Source organism: Camelina sativa, chromosome 20, assembly GCF_030686135.1.
Source record: "Camelina sativa cultivar CO46 ecotype springtype chromosome 20, ASM3068613v1".
Taxonomy (NCBI): Eukaryota; Viridiplantae; Streptophyta; class Magnoliopsida; order Brassicales; family Brassicaceae; genus Camelina; species Camelina sativa.
The window spans coordinates 3,951,148-3,976,124 of NC_141899.1; the positions used below are offsets into that span (position 1 = coordinate 3,951,148).

At 37.0% G+C, this 24,977-nt stretch overlaps 7 protein-coding genes, 1 long non-coding RNA gene, 1 other non-coding gene and 1 pseudogene across 15 annotated transcripts; 5 read left to right on the forward strand and 5 right to left on the reverse strand.

The window, feature by feature from the left end:
* The first annotated feature begins 363 nt into the window (after positions 1–363).
* LOC104769218 (uncharacterized) lies at positions 364–2,566 on the forward strand. 3 transcript variants are annotated; one of them, XM_019242467.2, is made up of 3 exons: positions 364–745; positions 1,089–1,834; positions 1,930–2,566. In XM_019242467.2, exons 1-3 carry the CDS (start codon positions 458–460, stop codon positions 2,048–2,050), a joined length of 1,155 nt encoding a protein of 384 aa, XP_019098012.2. In that variant the 5' UTR covers positions 364–457; the 3' UTR covers positions 2,051–2,566. The 3 variants fall into 3 exon arrangements, with proteins under 3 accessions (XP_019098012.2, XP_010491675.1, XP_087362010.1); XM_010493373.3 differs by having other exon boundaries at positions 366–745; positions 1,916–2,566; XM_087505884.1 differs by having other exon boundaries at positions 371–745; positions 985–1,834; positions 1,916–2,566.
* Positions 2,515–6,028, forward strand: LOC104769219 (uncharacterized). Of its 2 annotated transcripts, none has more exons than XM_010493374.3 (3): positions 2,515–2,953; positions 3,526–5,429; positions 5,523–6,028. In XM_010493374.3, the coding sequence occupies exons 2-3, from the start codon at positions 3,584–3,586 to the stop codon at positions 5,567–5,569; spliced, it is 1,893 nt and encodes a 630-aa protein (XP_010491676.1). In that variant the 5' UTR covers positions 2,515–2,953; positions 3,526–3,583; the 3' UTR covers positions 5,570–6,028. The 2 variants fall into 2 exon arrangements, with proteins under 2 accessions (XP_010491676.1, XP_010491677.1); XM_010493375.3 differs by having other exon boundaries at positions 2,764–3,235.
* Positions 6,029–7,669: 1,641 nt separating this feature from the next.
* LOC104769220 (uncharacterized) lies at positions 7,670–8,413 on the forward strand. The gene has a single exon (XM_010493376.2). The coding sequence runs from the start codon at positions 7,768–7,770 to the stop codon at positions 8,362–8,364; it is 597 nt and encodes a 198-aa protein (XP_010491678.1). The 5' UTR covers positions 7,670–7,767; the 3' UTR covers positions 8,365–8,413.
* LOC104769221 (annexin D6) lies at positions 8,379–10,548 on the reverse strand. The gene is made up of 4 exons (XM_010493377.3): positions 10,186–10,548; positions 9,500–9,645; positions 9,194–9,412; positions 8,379–9,059 (listed from the first exon to the last, which is right to left on the reverse strand). The coding sequence occupies exons 1-4, from the start codon at positions 10,259–10,261 to the stop codon at positions 8,544–8,546; spliced, it is 957 nt and encodes a 318-aa protein (XP_010491679.2). The 5' UTR covers positions 10,262–10,548; the 3' UTR covers positions 8,379–8,543.
* A 251-nt stretch (positions 10,549–10,799) lies between these two features.
* Positions 10,800–12,643, forward strand: LOC104769222 (uncharacterized). Of its 3 annotated transcripts, none has more exons than XR_015594109.1 (4): positions 10,800–11,158; positions 11,237–11,391; positions 11,817–11,917; positions 12,216–12,643. It is a non-coding gene; the product is annotated as an uncharacterized LOC104769222 (long non-coding RNA). The 3 variants fall into 3 exon arrangements; XR_764345.2 differs by having other exon boundaries at positions 10,802–11,158; positions 11,325–11,391; XR_015594110.1 differs by having other exon boundaries at positions 10,894–11,158; positions 11,290–11,391.
* Positions 12,644–13,357: 714 nt separating this feature from the next.
* LOC104769223 (annexin D7) lies at positions 13,358–15,266 on the reverse strand. Its single transcript, XM_010493378.3, has 4 exons — positions 14,919–15,266; positions 14,511–14,656; positions 14,186–14,404; positions 13,358–13,992 (listed from the first exon to the last, which is right to left on the reverse strand). Exons 1-4 carry the CDS (start codon positions 14,992–14,994, stop codon positions 13,483–13,485), a joined length of 951 nt encoding a protein of 316 aa, XP_010491680.1. The 5' UTR covers positions 14,995–15,266; the 3' UTR covers positions 13,358–13,482.
* Positions 15,267–16,152: 886 nt separating this feature from the next.
* On the reverse strand, positions 16,153–16,225 carry TRNAR-ACG (transfer RNA arginine (anticodon ACG)). The gene has a single exon. It is a non-coding gene; the product is annotated as a tRNA-Arg (tRNA).
* A 234-nt stretch (positions 16,226–16,459) lies between these two features.
* LOC104769225 (asparagine synthetase [glutamine-hydrolyzing] 3) lies at positions 16,460–20,407 on the reverse strand. The gene is made up of 14 exons (XM_010493379.3): positions 19,983–20,407; positions 19,644–19,782; positions 19,370–19,468; positions 19,072–19,213; positions 18,863–18,958; positions 18,577–18,671; positions 18,336–18,494; positions 18,171–18,251; positions 17,856–18,077; positions 17,633–17,767; positions 17,398–17,478; positions 17,223–17,309; positions 17,031–17,138; positions 16,460–16,939 (listed from the first exon to the last, which is right to left on the reverse strand). The coding sequence occupies exons 1-14, from the start codon at positions 20,060–20,062 to the stop codon at positions 16,721–16,723; spliced, it is 1,743 nt and encodes a 580-aa protein (XP_010491681.2). The 5' UTR covers positions 20,063–20,407; the 3' UTR covers positions 16,460–16,720.
* A 34-nt stretch (positions 20,408–20,441) lies between these two features.
* On the forward strand, positions 20,442–21,995 carry LOC104769226 (uncharacterized; annotated as a pseudogene). The gene is made up of 3 exons (XR_015593225.1): positions 20,442–20,578; positions 20,679–21,420; positions 21,511–21,995. The product of XR_015593225.1 is annotated as an uncharacterized LOC104769226 (transcript).
* A 158-nt stretch (positions 21,996–22,153) lies between these two features.
* LOC104769227 (BTB/POZ domain-containing protein DOT3-like) lies at positions 22,154–24,850 on the reverse strand. Its single transcript, XM_010493382.3, has 6 exons — positions 24,558–24,850; positions 24,385–24,454; positions 23,302–24,200; positions 22,959–23,217; positions 22,762–22,890; positions 22,154–22,657 (listed from the first exon to the last, which is right to left on the reverse strand). Exons 1-6 carry the CDS (start codon positions 24,695–24,697, stop codon positions 22,292–22,294), a joined length of 1,863 nt encoding a protein of 620 aa, XP_010491684.1. The 5' UTR covers positions 24,698–24,850; the 3' UTR covers positions 22,154–22,291.
* Between the last annotated feature and the right edge of the window lie 127 nt (positions 24,851–24,977).

A 24,977-nucleotide genomic window follows, 5' to 3' on the forward strand; every position in this document is an offset into this window, starting at 1 on the left:
TTAAAAATTACAAAAAGAAAATTCACTCGAAATGTGAAATTAACAATGTTAATCATTTCAAGTTTTCACTTTCCCGTGCGGTAACGCACGGGCCGAGATCCTAGTGTCTTTAAAAGGAAAGTATATATTTTTACAAATTCAAAGATAAAATTAAGTTAGACAAAGATCGATAACAATGGCAATAATGCAAATTAGGAAACTAACGAGATTTCCCTAAATAAATTCTTGTAAAGACTTTACGAATCCAAATTTCATCCGATCAAAAAGTGTAAAGGGGTCCACGTCTTTGCGTATTACGAAATCTCGGCCGTCCACGTGTCATTTTATACATCTGGACCGTATATATTCATTCTCCTTCGTCAACCTTTGAAGACTTGACTTTTTCTCTTGCCGTTGAAGCAAGTGAGAAGAAGAACCAAATCCCCTCCCTGTTCGATCTCGCCGCGGTGAAGTGACGATGAAGCCGGAGACTTTAACATTAGTTCTAGTGTATCTCGCCGGAATCATGGAAAGAGCCGACGAGTCTTTACTTCCTGGAGTTTATAAAGAAGTAGGAGATGCACTACACGTAGATCCCACAGCTCTTGGAACTTTAACTCTGTTCCGGTCTATTGTTCAGTCTTCTTGTTACCCTTTAGCCGCTTACTTGTCTTCTAGACATAACCGAGCTCACGTCATCGCTCTCGGCGCTTTCCTCTGGGCCACTGCTACGTTCCTTGTCGCCGTTTCCACCACTTTTTTACAGGTTTTGACTTCTTCTTTACCCTTTTTGCTCTGTTCTAAGTAAACTGGAATCAGATCTGTTGGATTTTGGAATCTGTTGATCTGGGTAGCACAAAGTGTGGAGCTTGATTAGGAAAGGTTTCAGTTTAGGCTACTAGACAATCAAAGATCGTTGCTTTTTGTGGTTTGATGTTGAGATTCATTTGGTTTAATAGAAAGAAGAAGGCATGAGAACTTACTCTGTGTTATTGTATTCTTCAGGGGGTTGCTTGGTTCGAAAGTGAATTTGGATTTTACCCATTTGCCACAAATGTGAATGGAATGGATTTTACATTTTTGCTATATGTTTTGCTGGTTGAAACTAGGTGGCAGTATCAAGAGGCTTGAACGGGATAGGGCTGGCCATTGTGACACCAGCGATTCTATCACTAGTAGCTGACTCAACTGATGACAGTAACCGTGGCGTGGCATTTGGATGGCTAGGACTAACTTCAAATATTGGTTCTATACTTGGCAATGTTTGTTCTATCCTCTTAGCCTCCAAATCTTTCAATGGCATTGCTGGCTGGAGAGTTGCCTTCCTTTTGGTAGGATTTGTAAGCGTGATAGTTGGTATCTTGGTCCGCCTCTTCGCCAGTGATCCTCATTACAGCGACAAGAAAATCACAAAACTTGACAAAGGCAAACCTTTCTGGTCAGACATAAGTGATCTATTGAGAGAGGCAAAGATGGTTATAAAAATTCCATCTTTCCAAATCTTTGTTGCTCAGGGAGTTTCAGGTTGCTTCCCTTGGTCAGCTTTGGCTTTTGCACCATTGTGGCTAGAACTCATCGGTTTCTCCCATAAAACAACCGCGGTTCTAATAACTCTCTTCACCGTTTCTTGCTCTATCGGAGGTTTATTTGGAGGATACATGGGAGATTCTCTTGCCAAGAAGTTCCCTAATGCCGGTAGGATCATCCTATCTCAGATAAGCTCTGCTTCGGCGATTCCTTTAGCTGCGATTTTGCTTATCGGATTACCTGATGACCCTTCCACGGCGTTTAGCCACGGTCTAGTTATTGTCATCATGGGATTATGCATGTCATGGAATGCTGCAGCTACAAACGGGTAAGTTTAATACATATATTACAATCTTCTTGAAATATTTTGTTAACCTTGGAAGAATCTGCTTGAAATGGTTTTATACAGTCCGATATTTGCAGAGATTGTTCCAGAGAGAGCACGGACAAGCATCTACGCGTTAGACAAATCATTCGAGTCAATATTAGCTTCTTTTGCTCCTCCTATTGTAGGGATGCTTGCTCAGAATATCTATGGATATAAACCTATCCCTGAAGGATCGTCAAGCTCGATCAAGGTTGAAACAGACAGAGAGAACGCAGCATCGCTAGCTAAAGCACTCTACACATCGATCGGGATCCCAATGGTGATATGTAGCACAATCTACTCGTTCCTATACTGCACATACCCGAGGGACCGAGACAGAGCGAAAATGCAAGCTTTGATCGAGTCAGAGATGCATCAACTCAACGAAGAAGAAGAGGAAGATGAGATCGAGGTGAAATGTCTCGGAGGAGAGGAACATGATGAGACTTATTTGCTGAAGCAGCATCAGAGTGAGAGTGTCAGATGATATGGGTTATTGAGCTGACAATAGGGTTCCATACTTCAATGATAGGAAAATGGGGTGATGCTTACAATTTTTGTAAAAGGAAAGCACTTAAGTGCAATATACCGGTAGATAACAAAACATTACAAGAACAGAGTGATTTTTTTTTTTGGTTCTTGTAAGGAAAATATATTAATGAGTGTTGAATGATACATATCTCGCTTTCTTAATTTCCAAAGATCAATTCATAAATGCGGAGTATTAATTTGGTAAAAAACATTAGACATAAGTGAAATTAAACCGGATATAAACCGGGTTCCGACAGAACAAAGAGAAAGAGGTAGGGGCGCGTCAGTATATTGGAATTATTTCGATATTTGGGGTTCTGATAATTCACTTTACTCTTCTTTCTTTCCCAAACTTTTATACACAAAGAGCGAAGATCCATCTCTCATCTCTCTCTCTCTCTCTCGTCTTCAACGTTGTTGTCAGTTCCTATGTCGAATCGTGGCGCCTAAATGCAGCTGTACAATTCTTCAATTCATCGTAAAGATCGAAGAAGTAGCAGTAGTCATCTACTGTTTTGTAGGGTTACTTTGCCAATTTCCTAATTTTAGGTATCTTCTTTTTTTTCTTCTTAGCCTTTTCTCTCTCAGTCAAAACAAAAGTTTCTCTTTTTGTTGTTTGTAACGTATACGAAAGACTTGGGTTTTTTTTTTAATGGGTATCTCAAAGATTCATGCTTTCAATTATAATTTTCAGAATCCTCTTCTGGGTCTGGGTTCTTTACACCAAATTTAGCTGATTTGAAGTGTTTCAGAACTCAGATCTTAGTGGCTTTTTACACATCAAGAAGCTCCATTGTTGTCCTCTTGTCCCCAGAGATCTAATTGATTAGAGTAATGTTGTCTTTTAGTTGCGAAATCAATTTGGTTTTATGGAAATTTACAAGATGTTTTTTTTGGTCGATTCTAGTTGTCTCTTTGTTTCCCTCTATGATTTTTTCAAAAATTAGGACCACTCTGATTTTTTTTTTTCGTGTAAGATCCAATTTCGCCTTTCGTTTTCAGAATTTTTACTTGGCAAGTAGATGCATATTAATTTTTTATTATTATTATTGGAAAAAATCTTTACTTGCTTCATATTTTTGAGCTAATGATATGTTTGTTTGGTATTTGTTGTTATGTAGATTATTAATTGATTGATAGCAACATCGAAGAAGAAGCGTACACAAGTTTTGGTTGTCAATGGATAAAGCTTCATCACAAGAGTGTCCTTATCCAGGATGTTTCTTCTGTGTAATGAAAGAAGGCAACCCTAGTAAACGAAGATCATGCATTCTCAAATTCTTTCGAGATCTTCCTTCTCAAGACGATGATGGTCAAGTTCTTCCCATTAGTGGTCTATGGAACACTGCAATGGCTCATCCTAACGATCCTGAGTTCATTGAGCTTGGAATCTTTGAGTGTATGTCTGCTTTGATATGGAAAGGTCTTAAAAACCGGCGTTGGTTATCTCATGACCAGAACATATACATTCCTTATTACGCTGCTCACATTATAGGGTCTTACACTATGAATATGGAGGAGTTTGCTGAGAGAAGTGTTGAAGCTGGTGTAATTGCTCCACTTGTTGAGCTTTTAAGAGGTAGGCTTACTTGGGTTGAACAAAGAGTTGCGGTTCGTGCTTTAGGTCATTTAGCTACTTATCCTAGTACTTTCCCTGCTGTTGCGAATCATGGTGAGATCCTTGAGCTTGCTATACAGTTGGCTATGAGCTCTTTGGAAATAGTTTATTCTCATTTTTACCAGTATCCGGATCGAAGGTTGAGTTACCATTGTGATCTGCTTACACGTGGGATGGGAGGTGTTGAGATGGAGTCAAGAAAAGCTGAGGAATGGGCTAGCCAGTTGCAGTGTTGGTCTCTTCAGCTCATAAACTGTTTCGCCTTTAAACCAGAGTTTCTTCCCACTCTGTGCAAACCTGAGTTTCTAGTGAATCTTCCGGTTATGTGGGGTGGACTTGTTAATGAGAACTCGCCAGCTGGTATTGGTTTGCTTAGAACAATCTGTCAGCATAAACTTGGCCGTGGACCTGTCTCTGCGTGTCCAGGAATGATTGAGGCTTTGTGTAACATCGCTCGTTCTTCTGATGATTGGCAGTATATGGCGATCGAGTGTCTTCTTTGGTTGCTTCAAGATCCTAATACATCTCACAAAGTAATAGACAAAGCAGTGCCTACGCTTGTTGATCTTGCAGAGATCACAAACTTGGGTGATCACAAGAAACTTGGAGATTCAATTGTGAGTGTTCTTCAAGAATGCAGCTCCATGGGTAACCGTTCAAGGGAACTGATCGAAGAGACAGTAAGTTCCAGACAAAGACTTAAATGGGAGAAGAGTATGCCTAAAGAGGATCTTCATATCAAGCAAGCAGCAGCGTTAGTGGTCAAACTCGAAGGAAACTCTCTGTTTTCTTCAGGAGACATCGCTGGTGCAGCGGAGAAGTACTCGGAAGCTTTGTCTTTATGTCCAATGAGGTCAAAGAAGGAAAGAGTAGTGTTGTATAGCAATAGAGCTCAGTGCCATCTCTTGTTGCAACAGCCTCTGGTTGCTATAAGCGACGCCACACGTGCGCTTTGCTTGCACAATCCTGTAAACCGGCATGCTAAGAGTCTTTGGAGAAGAGCTCAGGCTTATGATATGTTAGGTTTAGCTAAAGAGAGTTTGTTGGACGCTATCTTGTTCATCAACGAGTGTTCTCAGTCGAATGACCCTGATCTCTCCATGAGACAGAACAAGGTTCCTGATTACGCGGAGAGGTTGGTAAAGAAGCAGATGCGAGCAGCTTGGTTGTTTAAAGAAGCAGCATTGAAGCATGGAGGTGTGCATAGGAAAGGCGAAGATAGAGAAGTGTATGGAAATGAAACCGATGATTCGGAATGGGAAACAGCGAGTGAGAGTGATATTGGAGATGATGGACGAGATCACATGGGACTTGATGACGAGGAGGAAGAGGAAGATGAAGGCCATGGAGAGAAGTGGAAGAACCGGGATAAATCGAGTGAGAAAACTGAAAAAACTTCAGCCAAAGGTGAGATTTTTACCGGTTTACTTGCATGATTATATAATGATCACATTAGTCAATATATAGTTGTTGGTTCTAAAATCTATGAATTTGGTCCAGGTATGAGGCATGGATACAGCATAAAGCTAGCAGAAGATGAAATCTGAAGCATTGGAAAGAAACAACGGATCAATATTCGTTAAAAGAAGTTTGGGAAGAAAAGACAAGTCTTTGTATGGGTTTTAGTCTTTTGTTACAAGCAAGAAACAACTTGCTTTTCATGGAATATGTAAGTTCTCTCTTTTTTTTTTCTTCCCTTTCTTTATTTAGTTTTGCGTGATGGTAGAATTTGTGGTAAATTTGATCCATTTGAGTAAAGAAGAAAGGAACAAATGTTTTGTTTTTTCAGTTGTTTTATTTTGTGGTGTATGTAACTTTCAATTTGTATAAATTACATTTTCTCTTGTGTTAAAAAATAATGGGGGGGAGGTTATTGTCTATAGTTTTCGCTATAAGAAAGGGGATTTTCGTGGGTAATGAGTACGATACACTATTGTAAAGTAGAAGATTTGAAAAATGGAAGATCTACACTCGAAGACACGAGCGTGAAACTTGATTGGTGGCAAGAGGATATGTACCAAGTCACTATTTACCTTTTTACGTCAGGTTTGAGAAGATATATTCTCAGAGTCTTTTTGCAAACGGCAGTGATATTACTAAATTGGCACACTAAGTTTTTAAAATGCCGTCCTTTGATAACTCCAACGGATATATAAACAAGGGTAATATTAGTAACTACCATGAAATCCAAAAGAAATTAAGAAAATACCATTTTGTCAGAAAATTTAGGTAACTACCATTTCTAAGAGAAGGGAAAATTCAAAACTGCCCTTAAACAAACGACAAAAGTACAACAATGGTAACTTAAAAATTGTGTTTTCAAAAGAAATTACACGTAATCTTAATAAATAACGTGTAACTTAAGAAAATAAATTATTAATAAGAGAAATATTATGTTATCACCTGTAATTTGATAAAGTAGCGTGTTACAAAACAAAATGTCATGAATTAAATAAAAAACACAGCGACGGAGATTCCAATATAAATTGAAATTCAAAGAGATAAAGTGAGATATCTGTTGCAATTTGAATGAGAGAAACAGAAAAGAAGAAAGAAACAAGAAAAATAAGAATTGATGTTGTTTGATGTGTTTATAACAGAAGAAATAATGATATCTCATGGTGAAAAGAGAACACCAATGGAGATGTAAGAGGAGAAGAAACCAAAGAAGAAAGAAGGAGAGGAAGAATAAGACAAATCTTGGTAATTTTATTATCCTTCTAACAAAAACACTGTAGAAAAATGATAGTTTCTTAATTATCTTTCATTCTTGTGCTATCTACTCAATATTCTCTATAAACAATAAGGGATATGAACAAAAACAATGTTGTCCTTTCATATTATAAAAGAAAACAGTTGATTATGAGTTAACACTTAAAATTAAGTATTGTGGACATAATTTTTTGGGGTTTGTAAGTTTCCCATAAAGAAAATGACATTATAAGATGGAAACTCAAAATTAACATCAACTCTGCTTAACTATGAGTTTGCTTATTGAACATGATTTGTTTTATATAATTTAAAACCTAGTGAAACTAAAATTATATATTCTGTAAAAAATAACTAAGCAAAGATATTAGTAGCATACATACCTTTTATCAACAAGGACTTGTGATCATATAATTTTGCTTGCACATTTTCTTATGATATCAAGTCTATCTTTTATGACTACAGTTGATCATGGCCCATGGGATAAGATTCGTGGCTAATATTTATTGTAATTATATCTTTTTGAGTCAAATTCCATACTCATTTATATATTATGCAATCGAATGTATCTAGTAAAGAATTGTTCTTATTTAATTTGATTCTGTTGACTCTATTTCGAAACAGCTTTCGGCTATTGGATGTGTCCACGTACGCGATGTAATATAGTAATGATCAAGTCTTAAAATGGCTCTCTATGGTGATCCAACGTATCTATCTAATTATCTCCCAAAACTATGGGCAAGAGTCATTATTAAAATCGACCCTTGGTCGTTTGAGATGCTCAAGAGTTTAAATTATATATAATAAAACCATCACTAGCATGATTAGAATATTTAATTACGCACAATGTGGAAAATCTAGTGTTATCTTTCCTCGAACATTCCACATATCTTTATATAAATAGTGAGAGTTCATGCACATATTCATCACACAGGTCTTCATTTCTCTAAAATTCGATCTTATTGTTATTAGTTAGCTCGCTAAAAAAAAGAAGAAGAAAAAAAAAATCTTGGTTCGATTCGAAATTTTCAAGCAAATGGGTAACGGTGAAAACATTCGTTCTCTTAAACTTGAAGTGAAAGTCGTGGAAGCGAGAAACGTAAAGCTCAAGTCATCACCAACCACTCTCTTCGTTAGGTTCTATCTCCATGCAGGTAATAACGGTAAGATAGAGCTAAACACTGCAGAGATCCGTTCGAGATCAGACCACGAGGTCATGAACTGGAACCAATCATTTGGTCTGGAGTGCCAAGGGAACGAAACCGCGGTTGAAGAACTGAAGCAACAAACCGTTGTTTTCGAACTGCGGAGAAGGAAAACGACGCCGTTTTTGAGGAAGTGGTCTAAATCGGAGTTGGTTGGTAGAGGAGAGATTTCATGGAGATCGGTTATAGAGTCAAATGGGATGGAGACAGAGATATTTGTAGTGATGGATGAGACAAAAGAACGGGTTTTGGAAGATTGTGATAAGCCTCTTTTATTGAAGATAGCTTTAAAAGTGCAAGCCTCAAAATTGGTGAATACTACTACTAAGAGAGTGGAAGATCTTTGTGAGTGTAGAGAGTGTAGGAGAATATGTAATTGTTTAGATTATGAGGCTTTTGTTGTGGCTTGTGCGGTAGCTGGAATTTAGTTTGTACGAGAAAATTTTAATCAAGATCAAATGTAAATTAAGAACCGAATGATTTGATGCAATAAATTAAAACGAGAAAACTAAGGATCAAAGTTCAAGAAAATGAAAAAAAAAAAAAAAAAAAAAAAAGGACAAATCATAACTGGTTTTGTAAAAGACAATGAAATGGTGATGTTGTTTCAAGCATGGCCATGTCCGAGAAGAGCGAGAATCATGTCTTTGTAGTCACCAGAAGTGTCATTAGCAATGGCTCGATCAAGAGGTACGCTGTTCCTGCGTAAGTATTCTTCTTTGATCCTCTCCATGTCGACCTCTGCTCGTGTAGTGACCACTCTAGTAAGTGCCCACTCATCAGTTCCCATCTTGACGATGGCTCGACGTAGAACCTTCTCAAAGTACTTCTCTGGACATGTCAAGCATTTGATGGCGGTTTTGAGTAGTTGAACATATTCATCGTTCGAATCTTCCTTCAGAAACTTGGTAATGGAACTTCCGAACTTGTCCTTGAAGCGATTGAGCGTTGCGTTGATTTGAGCCTTGCTCCTTGTTGTCAAGATCCTGATGAGATCTTCATCAGTGTAAGCCTTCTCACTTATCTTCTTGTGAAGTGTCTTAGCTTCGGATCTAGCGACCTTCACGTTGACCTCATCAGCATTTCCATCGTACCTAAAGGTGCTCACAAGAGGAACCAATAGCTGCATTTTCACAAGTGGTCAAAACAAAACAACAAACATATGATTAGAAACTTACTCTTCAATCTTGACATGGTATACAAACCACTTCACTCATTGCAGCCATTATTAGATCAGTTTGGTTAGATCATCACTACCTTTCGAACATCTCCAGATGTGTGGTATGCAACATCCTCTTCGAGAGAGGTCCTGTAGCGAGCTTGGTATGCTTGCTTGGCCTTGAAAAACTCAAGCGCTGGTCTGGTACACGCAATTTCGACTAGAACCCAAATGTTCTTGGTGAACATTTGGGTAGATTCCTTGGCCAAATACGCATCTCTCTCCGTAGGATCAAGAGTCCACAACATCACAGCTCTCTGTTTTCAAGCAAAGTAGCAAATCATAGTATACTCAAACGATAATAATTAGATGAAGATACAAAAAATTTGTTTCCTTTGAAAAACCTCAAAGTCACCAGACAGCTCTTTGTCCAATTCCTTCAGAAGATCTTTGTTGTAGTTAGCAGCATAAACAGCACGGATGAAGCTGCGCTGCGTTGCATTTCTATGAGCCAAGATTGATATGATCATCCCTTCATTGGTCCCCCATCCTGCACCACACAAAAACAAATTTTCAAGCCGAAGTTTAACCAGCAATGTAACCAAACTGATCAATTAAACTAAACCAAATCTTAGAACAATTGTAAAAATCTTTAAATTCACAAGAAAAATAATTTTTGCTAGTAGAAAATAAATAAATGAAAAATCTTATAATATTATTAGGAAAACAACAAGTTAAACTGTTCTGAAAAGTTGTCTAATCGTCGGCTACAAAACCAAACGGTCAGAAAACGGATCAACAATAAAAATCAGTAAAATATTACATACGTGTCACAATTTCACATCGTAACAAATCATGCAATGGAGTTTTGTAATCGCAAAACCATGATTTTGATCAGTAGATAGAAAGAGCTAACTTATCATGCATTCGAAAAACCCTATATACATATCATCAACCAAAACAGCTAGCTAGATCAGTAGATCAGACTAGTTAGCAAATAGATTCAATCGAAGCATGAAAGGTGACCAAGGCCTAGTTTTAACGTTTACTTCCATCAATCGATAATAACGAAGGGAGAGAGATGAAAAACCTTTAAAGGCCTTGTGGAGCTGCTCAGAGTCTTCTTCAGGAAGAGGAATATTCGCAGGAATTCTGAGGGACGCCATTCTCCGACCGCTGAGAGTATCTCTCTTCCTAGTTTTTTTTTTTTTTTTTTTTTTTTGTGCTGCCTCTAAATGAGATGAAGAAACTGTGAGACGAGGAATACACACTGCCTTAAATAATGTGAAATGAAATCCCAGTTTTTTTCTTTCTTTAATTATTAATCATTTTTGTTTTTAAAAAGACAATGCAAATTAAGTAAGTTAGCAAAAGGGGAATTTTTTTATTAAATACAATTACAGGCTGTATCCAGTGCACACAGAAATGAAAAAACAAGTATCATGTTTTGCATTTTTTTTTTGGTCATAAAGCTGAATATATTAAATGGAATTTAAACAATTTAGATATAGGTAATTAATAGGTAATTAAACAATAGGTAATTTAAACTATTTTCAAAGATGTCTTTCTTAAAATTTGTCCACTTATACTTTATCTAATTAATTATAATTGGTGTAATATGTTCTTAAAAATATAATATGTCATTAATCATAAAATTAAAGAAAATGAAATTACAAAAGTAAAGAAAATAGAATCCAATAATATGCAACGTAGTTGCCAAGGTTGCTTCTGTACCGGATAAAAACTATGCCTTCCGTCCTTCGGTGGTATATATTTAGCTGTACTTGAGGTTTCCCTTAGGCCATCTTTATCGCAATAACAGTTGGCCTGTTCTTGGGCTTTTTAAAATTGGAAAATATTAAACAGTGGGTTTAGATCAGAAAAACTGTTCTTATTTGAGAACTGTTGTTGGACTTGTTCTTGGGTGATGTGGCGTTTTTTGATTGGAAACAATTTTTTGCAACCGAGAGATCATTTTCATTTTGTTCGATATCGTCGTCGGGTTTTCTTGTTTCTCTCCCAAACGGCGATAGCTTGCATCTGCACCAACTTCTCCGATTAAGGTGTGTCTCTCAATCCTCGTCTCCTCTGTTTCATCTTCCTTAATTCGATTTTAAATATCAAACCAAATTGAATTTTAGGGTTCCTATTGTTTGTCTTCGCGTGTGTGTGAACTTAAATGGGTGTGAACTAGTTTATTGAATTGTTGTGGTGGGAAATCTAAATCAGGCGGCTGCAGAGCTGGCCAGGGATCGGATCGTAGTTGGAGTATGTGAGCGACCACACCTTTAAGCAAGTAAGCGACTACACCTTTAATCTTTTTCTTTGCTTAGATCATAATTTTTTGTTTCCTAAGTCCCATGAGATTGATTCTTATATATAGCTAAGTTTAGTTGCTTTGATTGATTTCGACTTGGAGTGATGTTGTTACTTATGAGCAAAATGCAAAAGAAGAACCTTTGAACATCTTTGCTAAAAAGTCTGAAACTTTTTTGATGAGTTGTTTCGAGGTCTCATTTCATTCAAGGATTCGCAGACTCGAATTTCTTGACTCTTGTGTGACTATTACAATTGATCTTCGGATCTTACGATTTTTCCTGTTCTTATTGTGTGGTCAACAAGTTCATAGGCTCTGTGGGGATATATTTCTGATCTGAGCAAAGGGTTTTGATCAGAAATACTCTGTGTGGTAATGTGGATTACTTGTGGTTGATGTTACAGGAATTCAACATTGAGAAGTTTCAGCTAGTTGAAGCAGAGAAGAAGAAGATTAAACAAAAGTATGAGAAGAACGAGAAACAGGTCGATGTCAGAAAGAAGATGTGAGCTCTCTCATCTTTCTCACTCTCCTCCTCCTCTGTTTGTGTTGAGATCTGATAATTATGTGTTCCTCTTTGTTTCTTCAAGAAAGATAGATAGAGTGTGGTTATTTCTTGATTTGATTTTAGGCCATAGCTAATTGTATGTGTTTGCTAAGAAACTCTTGAAAGTTAGCCAACATGGCTTTTTCAACCTTCATCACCATCAACTTGTATGTTTTTGTTATTTTTTTACACTGTGTTGTTACACTGTGTTGTTCTGCAGTTGGTCTCATATGAAAGAATACCGTGTGTGTTTCAGGTTCATGGACCTGAGCTCTGTTTTGGAGCCTGACAGGACATCGGGTTTCATGCCTCCCCAGCATCCAGCAGCTTTCCATCCCAATAAGATGGTGGTCTACCCTAGTTACGGTTACTATCCATTGGGAGGGGATTAGAGAGTTTTGTGATTTTTTATAGGCGATCCAGCGAAGGAAGTTTTCAAAGATGCATGTCAAGAACTCATGCAAATGAACAGACATGTGAGAAGCGTTTTTGACAAGGCTGTTACTGAGTATAAGGCTGAACAAGAGCATAAGGAGAAGAAGGCTGCAGAAGAGCGTAAGAGGCAGATGGGACTATTTGGGTCAATGGACATTGAAACCAACTGATTTTACAAAATAAACAATTGATTTTCTCTATGGAGTTTCATACTGTTTTGATCTTTAAATCCAGATTTATCCTTAAAAATTGATTCGTTTCACAATCCAACACTAAATAAAATACTCTTAAATAATTAAATAAACACCGTAAACTATGTATTAATTAAATAAAATGTTTGTCTTATTTAATTAATTAAGTAATATGTTTGTTTTTTTTTATTTACAAAATTTTACTTACAATGTTTTGTTGTTTCATCAATATTTGGTATTGTATTATGAATTTTATTATAAGTTTTATAAGTTTCAAATTTAAATGTTCTTTTATAATATTTATATTTTAAAAGTTTATAAGTTTAAAAAAATGTTTAAGAATATTATATAATTGTAATAAGTTTTATTGTAATATTATATACCAAATTTATTAGATTTTATAATTATAATATATTTAAGAATATTTTATTATTAAATCTAATAATCTTAAAAATGTTCTCCCTATAACTAACTTTTTAGCAAAAGTTCTTAACAACTGATCTTAGATTATTTTCCTATTATATTTAATCTAAGAACACTAAAAAGTGTTATCCCTTTAAAGATGCCCTTATGTCTTTGTCTGGATCAATTATCATCATCTGCCTTCACAAGATGTTTTGAGTATGTTTTTAGCTTTTCAATAGACTTAAGGAAAAATGATTCATTAGTTTATATTGAATAGGTAAATGATGATTTGTGATATAGTTTTAGCTTTATTTTTTTTTATTGAGTAAATAAATTGTTGTGTTTATTTGATAAGAGAGAACAGAACTGACAAACGAAGATGAAAGCATTCATAAATATTTCAACATAACCAAGTTACAAGACCAATCACAACTCTTATATTAAACACAAAGCGATACTTTATTTATTTATTTTAACTTGCAAATGTTTGTTTCAAGCATGGCCATGTCCGAGAAGAGCGAGAAGTATATCCTCATAGTCGCCATGAGTGTCTTTAGCAATGGCTCGATCAAGAGGAACACTGTTTCTGCGTAAATATTCCTCTTTGATCCTCTCCATGTCGACCTCGGCTCGTGTAGTGACCACTCTCGTAAGTCCCCACTCGTCTGTTCCCAGTTTGTTGATGGCTTGACGTAGAACTTTCTCAAAGTACTTCTCTGGATATGTAAAGCATTTGATCACGGCTTTGAGTAGTTGAACGTATTCGTTTCCCGAATCCTCCTTTAGGAATTTGGTAATGGAAGTTCCGAAACTGTTGTTGAAGTGATTGAGAGTTGCGCCGATTTGGGCTTTGCTCCTTGTTGTCAAGATTCTGATGAGATCGTCATCAGCATAAGCCTTATCCTCGATCTTCTTGTGAAGTATCTTAGCCTCGGACCTAGCTAGAGTCATGTTCACTTCATCTCCATCGTACCTAAAAGTGCTCACAAGAGGAAGCAAGAGCTGCATAAACAAAACCATATATGTTACAAACTTATATACCTTCTTCATCATGCACATAATATACGAACTGAGTTTGTTAGGAATCTTACATCGATAAATTATGTAAAAAGATATGAACTATTATATTTTGTTCTTTGTTGGATTTAAGATGAAATCTCATGAACATTCACATATTTACAACTATATATAATACCTTACGAATGTCTCCAGATGTGTGATATGCAACGTCCTCCTCGAGAGAGGTCTTGTAGCGGGCTTGGTATGCTTGCTTGGCACTGAGAAACTCAAGAGCAGATCTAGTACAAGCGATTTCGACAAGAACCCAGTTGTCTTTAGTGAACATTTTGGTAGATTCCTTAGCCAAATAAGCATCTCTCTCCGGTGGAGTAAAAGTCCACAACATCACAGCTCGCTGTTTTGTTTACAAAGAAAAACACAATATAACAGATCAGTATACTCAAACAAAAGAAAACAAAGACAAAGATAGAAATTGATGTTGTCTCTTTTTTTAACAAAACCTCAAAGTCACCGGAAAGCTCTTTGTCTAATTCCTTGTGAAGATCCTTATCGTAGTTAGCAGCATAAACAGCACGAATGAAACTGCGTTGCGTTGCATTTCTGTGAGCCAAGATTGATATGATCATCCCCTCATTGGTTCCCCATCCTAACATTAGTCAGATCGAATCAGGTTCGAAATAATCCAATCAGTATTAGATTGAAGACTTAATTAATTAGAAACTAGTAAAATTCTTCTCGTTTCATCAAAAGATAATAATAATGTGTCAACATATTAGCTAGGGTTAGAGGAAATAATTTCTTTAAGATCTGATAAACCAAACTAATAGAGGATTCAATCGAGGTAAGACGAATTCTAATTCTAAATAACCAATCGAAAAATTAATAGATGAAGAGAGGGAGAGGAAGACCTTTGAAGGCTTTGTGGAGTTGCTCAGCGTCTTCTTCAGGAAGAGGAACATTGGCGGGAACTTTGAGAGACGCCATTCTTGAACAAAGTGAAATTTTCTGTATATGTTTTTGTTTTCTGCTCTCTGGATTTTGAGGTATGATGGTTTGCTTAAATAATGAAATACATCTTTAAAAAAGTGTTTGTATAATATATGTATTTTGGTAAATCAATAAAAAGGAAAAATAAAAATCAATATAATGAATGGAAAAGATAGATAATTAATTGAAAATGGTGTTGAATAGTAAGTATGTTGAATACAAACAAGTTAAGTATAAAAGCATATCCATTTTGGCAAGTTAAGTAAATCAATTAAAAACTAAAAAGGAAGAACATCTAAATAGCTGGCTGAAAATGAATTTAATTAATTGAAAATAAGGTTGAATAGTAATTAAGTTGAATACATTAAAAGTGAAGTTTCTTTATCTTTATTTTATTTTCTTATAGAGTGGGTCAGAAACTTATGAGTTAGATTGTGAATGACATGTTTGGTATTGACATTTATTAGTATGGTTATAAACTTATAATTATATTTATGTTAATAAAATGTTTTAAATGCAAAAAAAAAAGTTTTAAATACACAATTATAAAATTAATATCCTAAAGTTTATTATATGATTTTTTTTTGGGATATCTTTGATATTTGATTACCTTTAAGAAAAATACTTAGCTATATAAATCGGCTTGATTTTGTTTGTGATAATTTTACATTTATAGGAAAGTTCTAGAAAACAAAAAAACAAAGATTTTGCATGGCTTATGTCATTTGTTTGATTCTTGTTGTTTAACTCCAAGGAATAGCCGCAGGGGTTCACGTGGTTGGTGCTAAGCTAAAACGTTAAAGGAGCAGTTATTTTCTTGGCAACCAAATACTGAAACTCGACAAAACGAAACGTAACGTCAATTTCTCTAACGCCTATCTTTCTTTTTCTCTTTTCTTATTAACATAGTAGCATAAAGAGACTTTATCATCATCAAATCAACAAGGAAAACGTCTCTTAGCAAGATTTAAAAACAAAAAAAAAACGTCAAAATATGTAATTGCATAGATATAGTTTATATATGAAAGAAAATAGATGTATGTATGACAAAATAACTTGTGTAAGCGATCTAAATGAATGTTATCATAGACTGTAAAAATGTCTAGTCCAAAAAAAAAAAAAAAAGCAGCTCTGGAACAAAAATAAAAAGAAATGCGACTCTGCTGGGGATCGAACCCAGAATCTCTGGTTTCGTAGACCAGCGCCTTATCCATTGGGCCACAGAGTCTTTTTGTTTATCATGTCTTTCTATCTTTTATAAAGATAAGATAACCATTAGATCCTTCAATAAAGGAAATTTAAACAGGCCGTACCCAAACAACAACTCAGCCCGTTTAATTATAGATTTGAATTTCACAAGAGGAAACTGAAACAAACTCTAGATTTAAACACACTTGAACAAAGAATACTGAGCAGAACACTTTGTGCTTAGGGAAAAAAAATAAGTAGAAAGAATCGGATATATGAAAACAACGTTAATAATCTCAACTCAAGTAATCATCAAGCTTTCATGGATAGTCATAGTCTAACAACAGTAAAAACAGAAATTCACCAGCAACTTATTACTTAAGTACACAATTCAGGGCTAACTCAACTCAGTCTCCTTGGAGTGTTGTAAATCCCCAGAAGGAAAGAATAAAGATTTGCCTATTCAGTCATCAATCCTACAAAAGAGGATAACTCATGCACGATGTCAACGGTAGATTTAAACCTTGCTTAATCCTCAAACAATCCCTGCAGTCTTCTCTGCTAGTTTCTGTACCTTCCCCGGACGAGGATCTTCTTCGGCTTTATCTTCTTCCCCATAAGCTGCAACATGAACTCCGAGAGCCGCACGACCTGAGGGGTCAAGATTCTGTGACCAAGCTGCGTCCCACTCTACAGCTTTTGCTGTACTACATGCCACACTTGGACCTCCTGGTACAGTCGCTCTAGCTGCACTCTGCTCATTTGTATAATCCGAAAAAACAAAATCAGAGCAAAGATCAAGACAATCAAGGCGACAAAGTTAGTTATGCTGATGAAATCATTACCTTAGGGAAGAACTTTTCAAAGATAGTTCTGTAGTAGTAAGCTTCTTTTGTCATAGGTGTGTTATCAGGGAAGACATAGCTTGCGTTCATCAGCATTGTGTCAGAGACCTTACCATCAGAGATTTGAAAGCATCACATTATCAAACTGTGACTTAAGATTCTATCTACGAATAAAAAGAGATATCTGATTACTTGTTTGTTTGCATGATCTTTTAAACCATCAATCCAGCTATATCCAACCCCATCACTGAACTGTTCCTTCTGCCTGTATAGAATGTGCTACATTTACCAAAAAGACGAGAAGTTATTAGCAAAGCTGGAAAATTTTCATCAAGACTGCAGGAAGCAAAAAGTTGTTGTTATAAACCTTTGGTAGATAAGGGTTTTTCTCATCATCAAACGCATTGCGTAACACCCATTTCTCGATCCTTCCGAGATCAGGCCTTATCTGCATTTATAGTTTACACCACATTTATCACCAATTTTGATACTTGAGATTATAAATCTGTGATAAAATAATGGTATGAAACAATCAACGGGAAACGGATCGATGGGTGTGTAATAGAAAGATGAAAAAGGAAAGTATAAAAGATGCCACCTACCATCTTCCACTCTGGATCGATGCTCATTGCGACATTTATAAATTCTTTATCGAGGAAAGGTACACGAGCCTCAACACCCCATGCAGAAGTTGATTTGTTAGCCCTCAAGCAATCATATTGATGAAGAGCTTTGATCTGTAAACAAATCCACAAGATTCACAAGTTACAAAAGAAGCAGGGTAAGGCAGAATAAAACAAGAAGTCCTGGTCCTAGAGCACCTACCTTTCGGCATGTTTCCTCGTGAAACTCCTTCTTGTTGGGTGCTTTGTGGAAGTACAAATATCCTCCAAAAATTTCATCAGAGCCTTCCCCAGAAAGAACCATCTTTACACCAAGCGACTTGATTTTTCTCGACATAAGAAACATTGGAGTGCTGGCTCTTATAGTAGTCACGTCATAGGTCTCAACATGGTATATGACTTCTTCTATGGCATCTATACCGTCCTGATATTATCATTAGAAAAAGACATAAAAATCAATCATTGAAACAAATCTCCACACTCAATACTCTTGTAGATGTCAAAAAACAAACTTTACCTGAACAGTAAAGTGTAACTCGTGGTGGCGAGTTCCTAAATAGTCAGCGACTTCTTTACCAGCTTTAAGATCCGGGGATCCCTGAAATGAAAACAGATGGAATTAGAAATCTTGATGAGCATAGAAAGCTTACGGTAAAAACATTTGGAGAAATTGGGTCAATACCTTCAAACCGATACAAAATGTGTGCAGCTTTGAACCCCACTGAGCAGCTTCTGACTTTTCCAAATGACGTAACGCTACTGAAGCAACAAGGGATGAGTCTAATCCTCCAGATAGGAGAACGCCAAAAGGCACATCAGTCATTAGTCGTTTTATAACAGCCTGCAATTCAGAGAAAATTATCACATCCATAGTTCCAAGACCTGATCCGCATTTGTCAGAGAAGATCTAAAGGAAGATTTACCTTCTCAAAAGTCTCGCGCACCAGTAAGGGATCATATGGGGTTGAAGGAACCAACTCAGAAAACCACGGGGGGTTGTACCACCTCCTAAGCCCACCTGCAAGAAAGGTTTGTTCCATGAACCTTAACTACACAGTAAAAATTCCCACACAAACTTACTCAAATAATAGAACCCATAACTAAAAACCATTTTGATATCCGTGACAACGTGTTCACTACAATGTGAGTCAGCCAAGAAAAGTCATTATTTGATTTTAAAATAGATGTGATCTGATAAGAAGTGCTAACCTTGTTTACTTGAATAAATGTGGCCTGGAGGAAAGCACATAAACTGTTCACAATCATCAATAAGTGCTTTCATCTCAGAAGCAAACCAGACAGAACCTGTGGGAAAAATATATATTTTTTTTTTTGTCAAAGAACAAAATAAGTAATCATGACAAAAGAAGAATCATCTTATCCACTGAGGTGAATTTTCTTAGAGAATGTGAACATACCATCGATACCCCACCCAATGTAGAGTGGATTGACACCAATGGCATCCCTTACAGCAATATAACTTTTGTCCCGGGTATCAAGAAGCACAAATGCAAACATGCCATCCAACTTGTCGACGAATTCCTCTCCCTGTTCTTCGTACTGCAATAGCAAGAAAATATTAACCAGATTTTGATAAATGTTTGAACTACCATAAGGCAAGAGAGATTCAGGTGACGGTTCTTGTACTTGAACTATACACAAAAAAAAGACACGACAACAAAGGAAGCCCTGAAATAATATCTCATGGGTACTTACAAGATGCGCAATCACTTCACAATCACTCCCAGTATGGAACTGGTGAGACTTCAAAAAAGTTTCACGCAAAGCCTTGTGGTTGTATATCTCTCCATTGACCTGAAAGCAAGGAAAGAGTCCAAACAAAACAAAACCAAAAAAACCCTTAATCATATCAATCCTCATAAAATAAAGTTTGAGGTTTGACTCATGATTTCCTATTGCAATGTGAAATGTCAATGGAATCGATATCCACAAATCCAAGTTCCTCCAAGCAATTTAGAACCAAAATTACCGAGACAACAATGGTCTTGTCTCCGTTATAGAGTGGTTGGTCTCCAGAAATGGGGTCAACGATTGCCAAACGCTCATGAGCCACATAACAATCCTCAAAACAATGTAGCCCACTCCAATCAGGACCTCTATGCCTCAATCTACAATAACATTTCGAACAGATTATTATACCATTCAATCAATTTTGACCAATACAACATATAAATCAACTCACTTTACCAGAAAGTTGGAAACTTTTCTCATCCAAAACAATAACCTTTAAGAACATTGCGCAGCCAAAACCAAAACCAACGAGATCGGGAAAAAAAAAACAAAGAAATGGTTTGATTTGAGAGAGTACCTGCGAGAGAGTTCGATGATACGGGAACGTTTTGCCTGAGAGTTATCGGCGCAGCCTAACACAGCAAGAATCCCACACATGGTGTTGTTGGTGGTTGTGGTGGTGGCGGCAAGAAGAGAACACAACGGCTTCTGAGAAATGGATGCTGTGACAACAACTCTAAAAAAAGATTATAAGATGGGTTTCCAAAATTCAATCAGGACCGTTGATTCTGTCAATTAATTGTATTTTTATTCCCAAAGAAAACAAGATTCGGTTTTTAACTTTACCCTAATTTCCCTTTGACTTGTTTTGATTTCGTAAAAAGATTCTTATTTCCAAGTGTCACGACTCACGAGACTCGCCGGATTCTCCTTTAAACGATGTCGCTTTGATATCCTCCATAAGCAAGCTTATTGTCTGTTAATGGAGTAAATCATATGATTAGAGTGAGCTTATAGCTTAACTTAATTGCTCTCACTCTCACCCAAATCAAACCCTAAAAATGGCTCTCTGTATAAAAAGAGAAGATGATCCAGTTGAGTCGAGAGAGAGAGAGTGACACTATCATGTCTCGGCTTCTCAGATTCTCTAAGCTTTCTCACCTTAGCAATGTGGTATGATTCTGATTCCTATTAAAGTCTGTTCTTTTTTTTGTTCTCTGTAGTGTAATTTTGCTCTTTGTGGTTCTAATCTCTCTGTTTTTTATTTTGACAGATGAAAGGAAGCAGCTTTCGTTGGTGTTCATCTTCAACGACCACGAAAAACCCCTACTTGATGTATACCATCAGTGTCAAGGAGATTCCCGATGGCAGCCACAAGGCAGATGGACTCTTGTTTGATCCAGCGAGGGAGAAGCTATTTACCGTACGAGACAAATCAGTTCCTAAAGACCTCCTTAACTCAAGTCTGGTTGGAAGCTCACAAGGATGGGGAGTTTTCTACGACGCGTGTGATGAGGTTTTACGTGTTAGCGATTTCTTAAACCCTTTGGCATACAAATCAAACCCAAAGGTGATTCCTTTACCTTCACTGACTACTCTACCTTTCGATCAAACCAAATAGGAATTGGTGAGGAATGTGGCAATGTCTTCTGATTCTCCTGAAAAAGAAGAAGACTTTGTGGTTGCTATCAAGTTACCGGGTAGTGAGATAATCTCACTGAGATTGGTGTCTATAGACACGGTCGTGACCTCCCGTGGACTCATTTCGAACTTCCTTTTACCTGCTTGGACAACTCAAACCTGGCTTATTCGAAAACAGACCAATGTTTTTACTTCCCTGGTCCTGGAGGCAACTGCTTGTGTTCATTCGACCTCCATGACAACCTCAACGTCCGTGAGCTACTGTTTCGTGACCTTACTGAGTTTTCAATGTCCGAGTTGGAGCTGTTCAGATCATATTCCAGGGAAGAGCATTGGGTGGAGTCTTCCTTAGGCGAACGTTTCCTTGGCCAATGGTAATAATACTATTACCCTTTGTTACACAGTTTTTGATGATGTCCAATGGTAGTACTCTTTGTGACATTGTGTGTGTGTGTGTCTCGTAGGTACTCTTATGACTCTCCGTTAGAGCACAGAGACCCGATGTTCATTGTGTTTAGAGAGGAGGAGACGATTGGTAGCAAATACTTGTGTTACACTGAGGACATTGGAGATGTCTGCATCTTCCTATCAAACAGCCATCCTTTCTGCGTTGAGGCCAGCTCGTGCCCTGGTTTGCAGCCTAATGCCATCTACATCATCTCCTCTGATGGCTTTGCTGTTTACGATCTCAACACCAAAAGATGCCGTGATTTTGAAAAACCCAAAGGTGGACCAACAAAGGCTCCATTCATCCCTCACTGGATTCCTCCCTATTCTATCTAAACTTTACTATGCTTGTTTGTTGCGGTGTTTTGGTGGACCAAGTTTTGTCTTTTGGATTTTGCTTAACATTTGTAAAACAACTAGCATCATCTGACTAAGGTGGTCCCTTTTGTTTCCATGACTCATATTTTGAAACAGTAATGTGATGTTTTAAATCTCTCCAATATTTCTTTTAACAACCTTTACCTGAAGTTGTGTTCAATTCTTTTCTTCCTACAGAGTTTATAAATCTAACTCTGACTTCTTGCATGCTAAAGTCTAGAACCAGCTCTACTTCTCGAAGGCATTTAAGATTCCTTTAGGAGTCTGCAAGAGAGAAGTTAATTAGTTTGATTTTGTTTTCTTCAGTTGACATTGGAATAACCAGAGTACATCATCAAAATATAGTGTCAGAGTCTTTAAAACACTGTGAATACATAATTGAGCATTAGGTTGAGAGATTTGGCCGAGACTATGATTGATTTATGACATTGACATTCTTCTCATCAAGCTGGTTCTTGGTGTTGTGGAACTTGGTCTTCGTGTCCTGTCTCTTATTTCATCGTCTTCGCGTTTTATCTGGAACGATTTCTTCACCTTTTGCCAACGCAATCCCCAGTTTTGTGTGCTCTTCTGTTTGTTACTTAGCTTTTCATACTCTTGTTGAAGCTCATTGTAATCACTCTGAAGCTCAGCCATCTTCTTCTTCACATTCTCCAGCTCTTCCTTAAGTGTCTTGATTTCATCATCTCTAGAACCTGCAGAATTTTCTTCCTTTGCCTCCAGCTGCTTGTCTTGCATCATCATCCTCATCTTTACTTGTTCCGTGAAAAGTACTTGAGTATTGATCTTGTTTTATTATATGATGTTTAGCTTTATGTCAGTCACTTATACATTACTCTTTGAATTCAAGAAAGGCTAACAGATTTTGTTCTGTTTTATTTCATATATACCTGGACAATAGTTCTCAGAGGCAACCGATCATTTTGTGCAGCGTGTAGGCATGCGTCAAGTGATAGTTTCTCACAGGCCATAGTCTTGCACAGTCTTCTTCTATCGTGCTCTGATAGTGAAGGATGAGTCTGAAACAAGGATTAAAATCATTAGCTTTGGTTTGGAGATGAAATCAGAAGAAAAAGCTGGTTACTACCTTGAGGAACATATCAATTGCTCTATAGAGACCATCATGGCATTTCCAAGCATTCTCCGGCAACATTTCAGCAAGAACCTGAAACTTAGTGATCGGTAGACATGGATCTTTCGCAATCTCGGCTAGGTAATTGTCCAAGAGCTTGGTTATGTTTGGCTTTCCTAGTACTTGTTGTTGTTGTTGTTGCTCATGCATCAGGAAATACTCAAAAATCCTATGAACCACATCGACATTGTATATAGTGTATGCCTCAGGTGAGCTGTGCATCAACGTCAACAAATTAAAAATTTCTTTAGTTGAAGTTAATATGAAAGCTAATCAAGCAAGAGTAGATTTGTCTCACCTGGCTCCTTTATGCTGGTCTTCATTTTTGAAGTTAGGAATAAGGAGGTCACATACATTAGCATCTTCCAAAGCCATGCCGACCTGTTTCTCAAGATCAGATATTAAAGCTGGTGATGCAGAGTAAACAATTGCTGTTTTCAGCATCCTTAATAGAAAGTGGCATGAGACTGCTCCAGATTGTGGAGGAAGTGCACTGACTAAGCTTTCAATGGTTTCTTTATGTTCTTGACATCCTAAGCTGCTGCTTTCCTCCATTCTTCCTCTGTTCACACTGAACTGCAACTCATTTTTTCCTAACCCGTAACCCCTAATTCCTTCTAGATCATCATCGATTATTGGCAACCAGTTCTCTGCATACTTCATGATGATCTTACCTGTAATCTCTGGCTTGGCTCGTCTTGCTTTCATAGTTGTTATAACCCTCATGAAGTGATCAGTTCGAAGTGTGGCTATATCATTGTATAAACATCTTTCATTGCTGTCTACAAAATCTTCTGGTGTGTTATCATTGCAGGCTTTCCAAGCTAGCAAGTCACAGCATCTCCTTACGATTTGGAGGTTTCCAGCCCACGGAGATAAGCTTGCGCAGGATCTCAGAACAGTGAGTGTATCTCTCCATGAGGCAAATACTACAAAAGTGATGAAAGCTTCTGTCTTGGAGATTAAATTCCCGGCTTCAAATTCTTCAGTCATGTACAAGTATTCTGATGCACATCTCAGTGGAGCTACATTGAGAGGATTCAAGTCCAGAGGGAGATTGTAGCAAAATTTCAGAATGGTCTCAAATGTATCTGCTCCACCTGGGAAGTTTTCCAGATTCAGATGATATCCATTCTCAGAAGCTGAAGGTTGTAGCTCAAGAGAGCTTATGTAACCACATTTGGAGATCAAAGGAAACTGTTCAAAACAAAATAACTAAGGTGGTAAACTGACAATAACATACATGTGTGATAGTCCAAGTTACTCTGTCTAAATTATGCTTTGCCAATCATTAAACTCATATGTATATATATATACACACACACTTGAATACTATTAAGGCTAATGTACATCATCTTTCGTTCGCTGATAAAAATATTACCTTGTGTGCTTTGAAGGTAATATCGTCAACTTGAATAGACAGATCAGTAGGGATTTGAGATTTAACGTACCTGCAAAAAAAGAAAAAGAAAAAAGTCCATTAGCTTAAGCTAAACCTCTAGTACTGATTCTTTGCTCTGCACTACCTTATATAACCATCAAATAATTGCATACCAGGAACGGTCTTTCCTCTCGAAGCTGTTAGCTAATGCAACGTCAACTCTTTTAGGAACTATCATGCTTTTGTTACATATTGGATCAGCATCAGTATCATCTCCAGAGCTCTTCAGCTGGCCTGCAGATGCTGGATACATTCCCTGTGATCTGCAAAACAAAAAAAAAAAACGAGTAATCTAAAACCAGCTAGAAGTGTGACTTTATTATGTCCAGAACTCCAGATAGAGAGATGAAGATGTTGCTTATATATAAAATATAACAGAGTGGGGACAAAATATGAGAGTAAATGTGAAAAGAGAGTATGTGGCTCTTATATATATATATATATGGGGAATACATTGAGAGAAGTAGTTGTGGAAGATTTGGACCGCTTAATTCTTTCTACGTAGAGAGAATGTTCTGTCAATGAATATGATA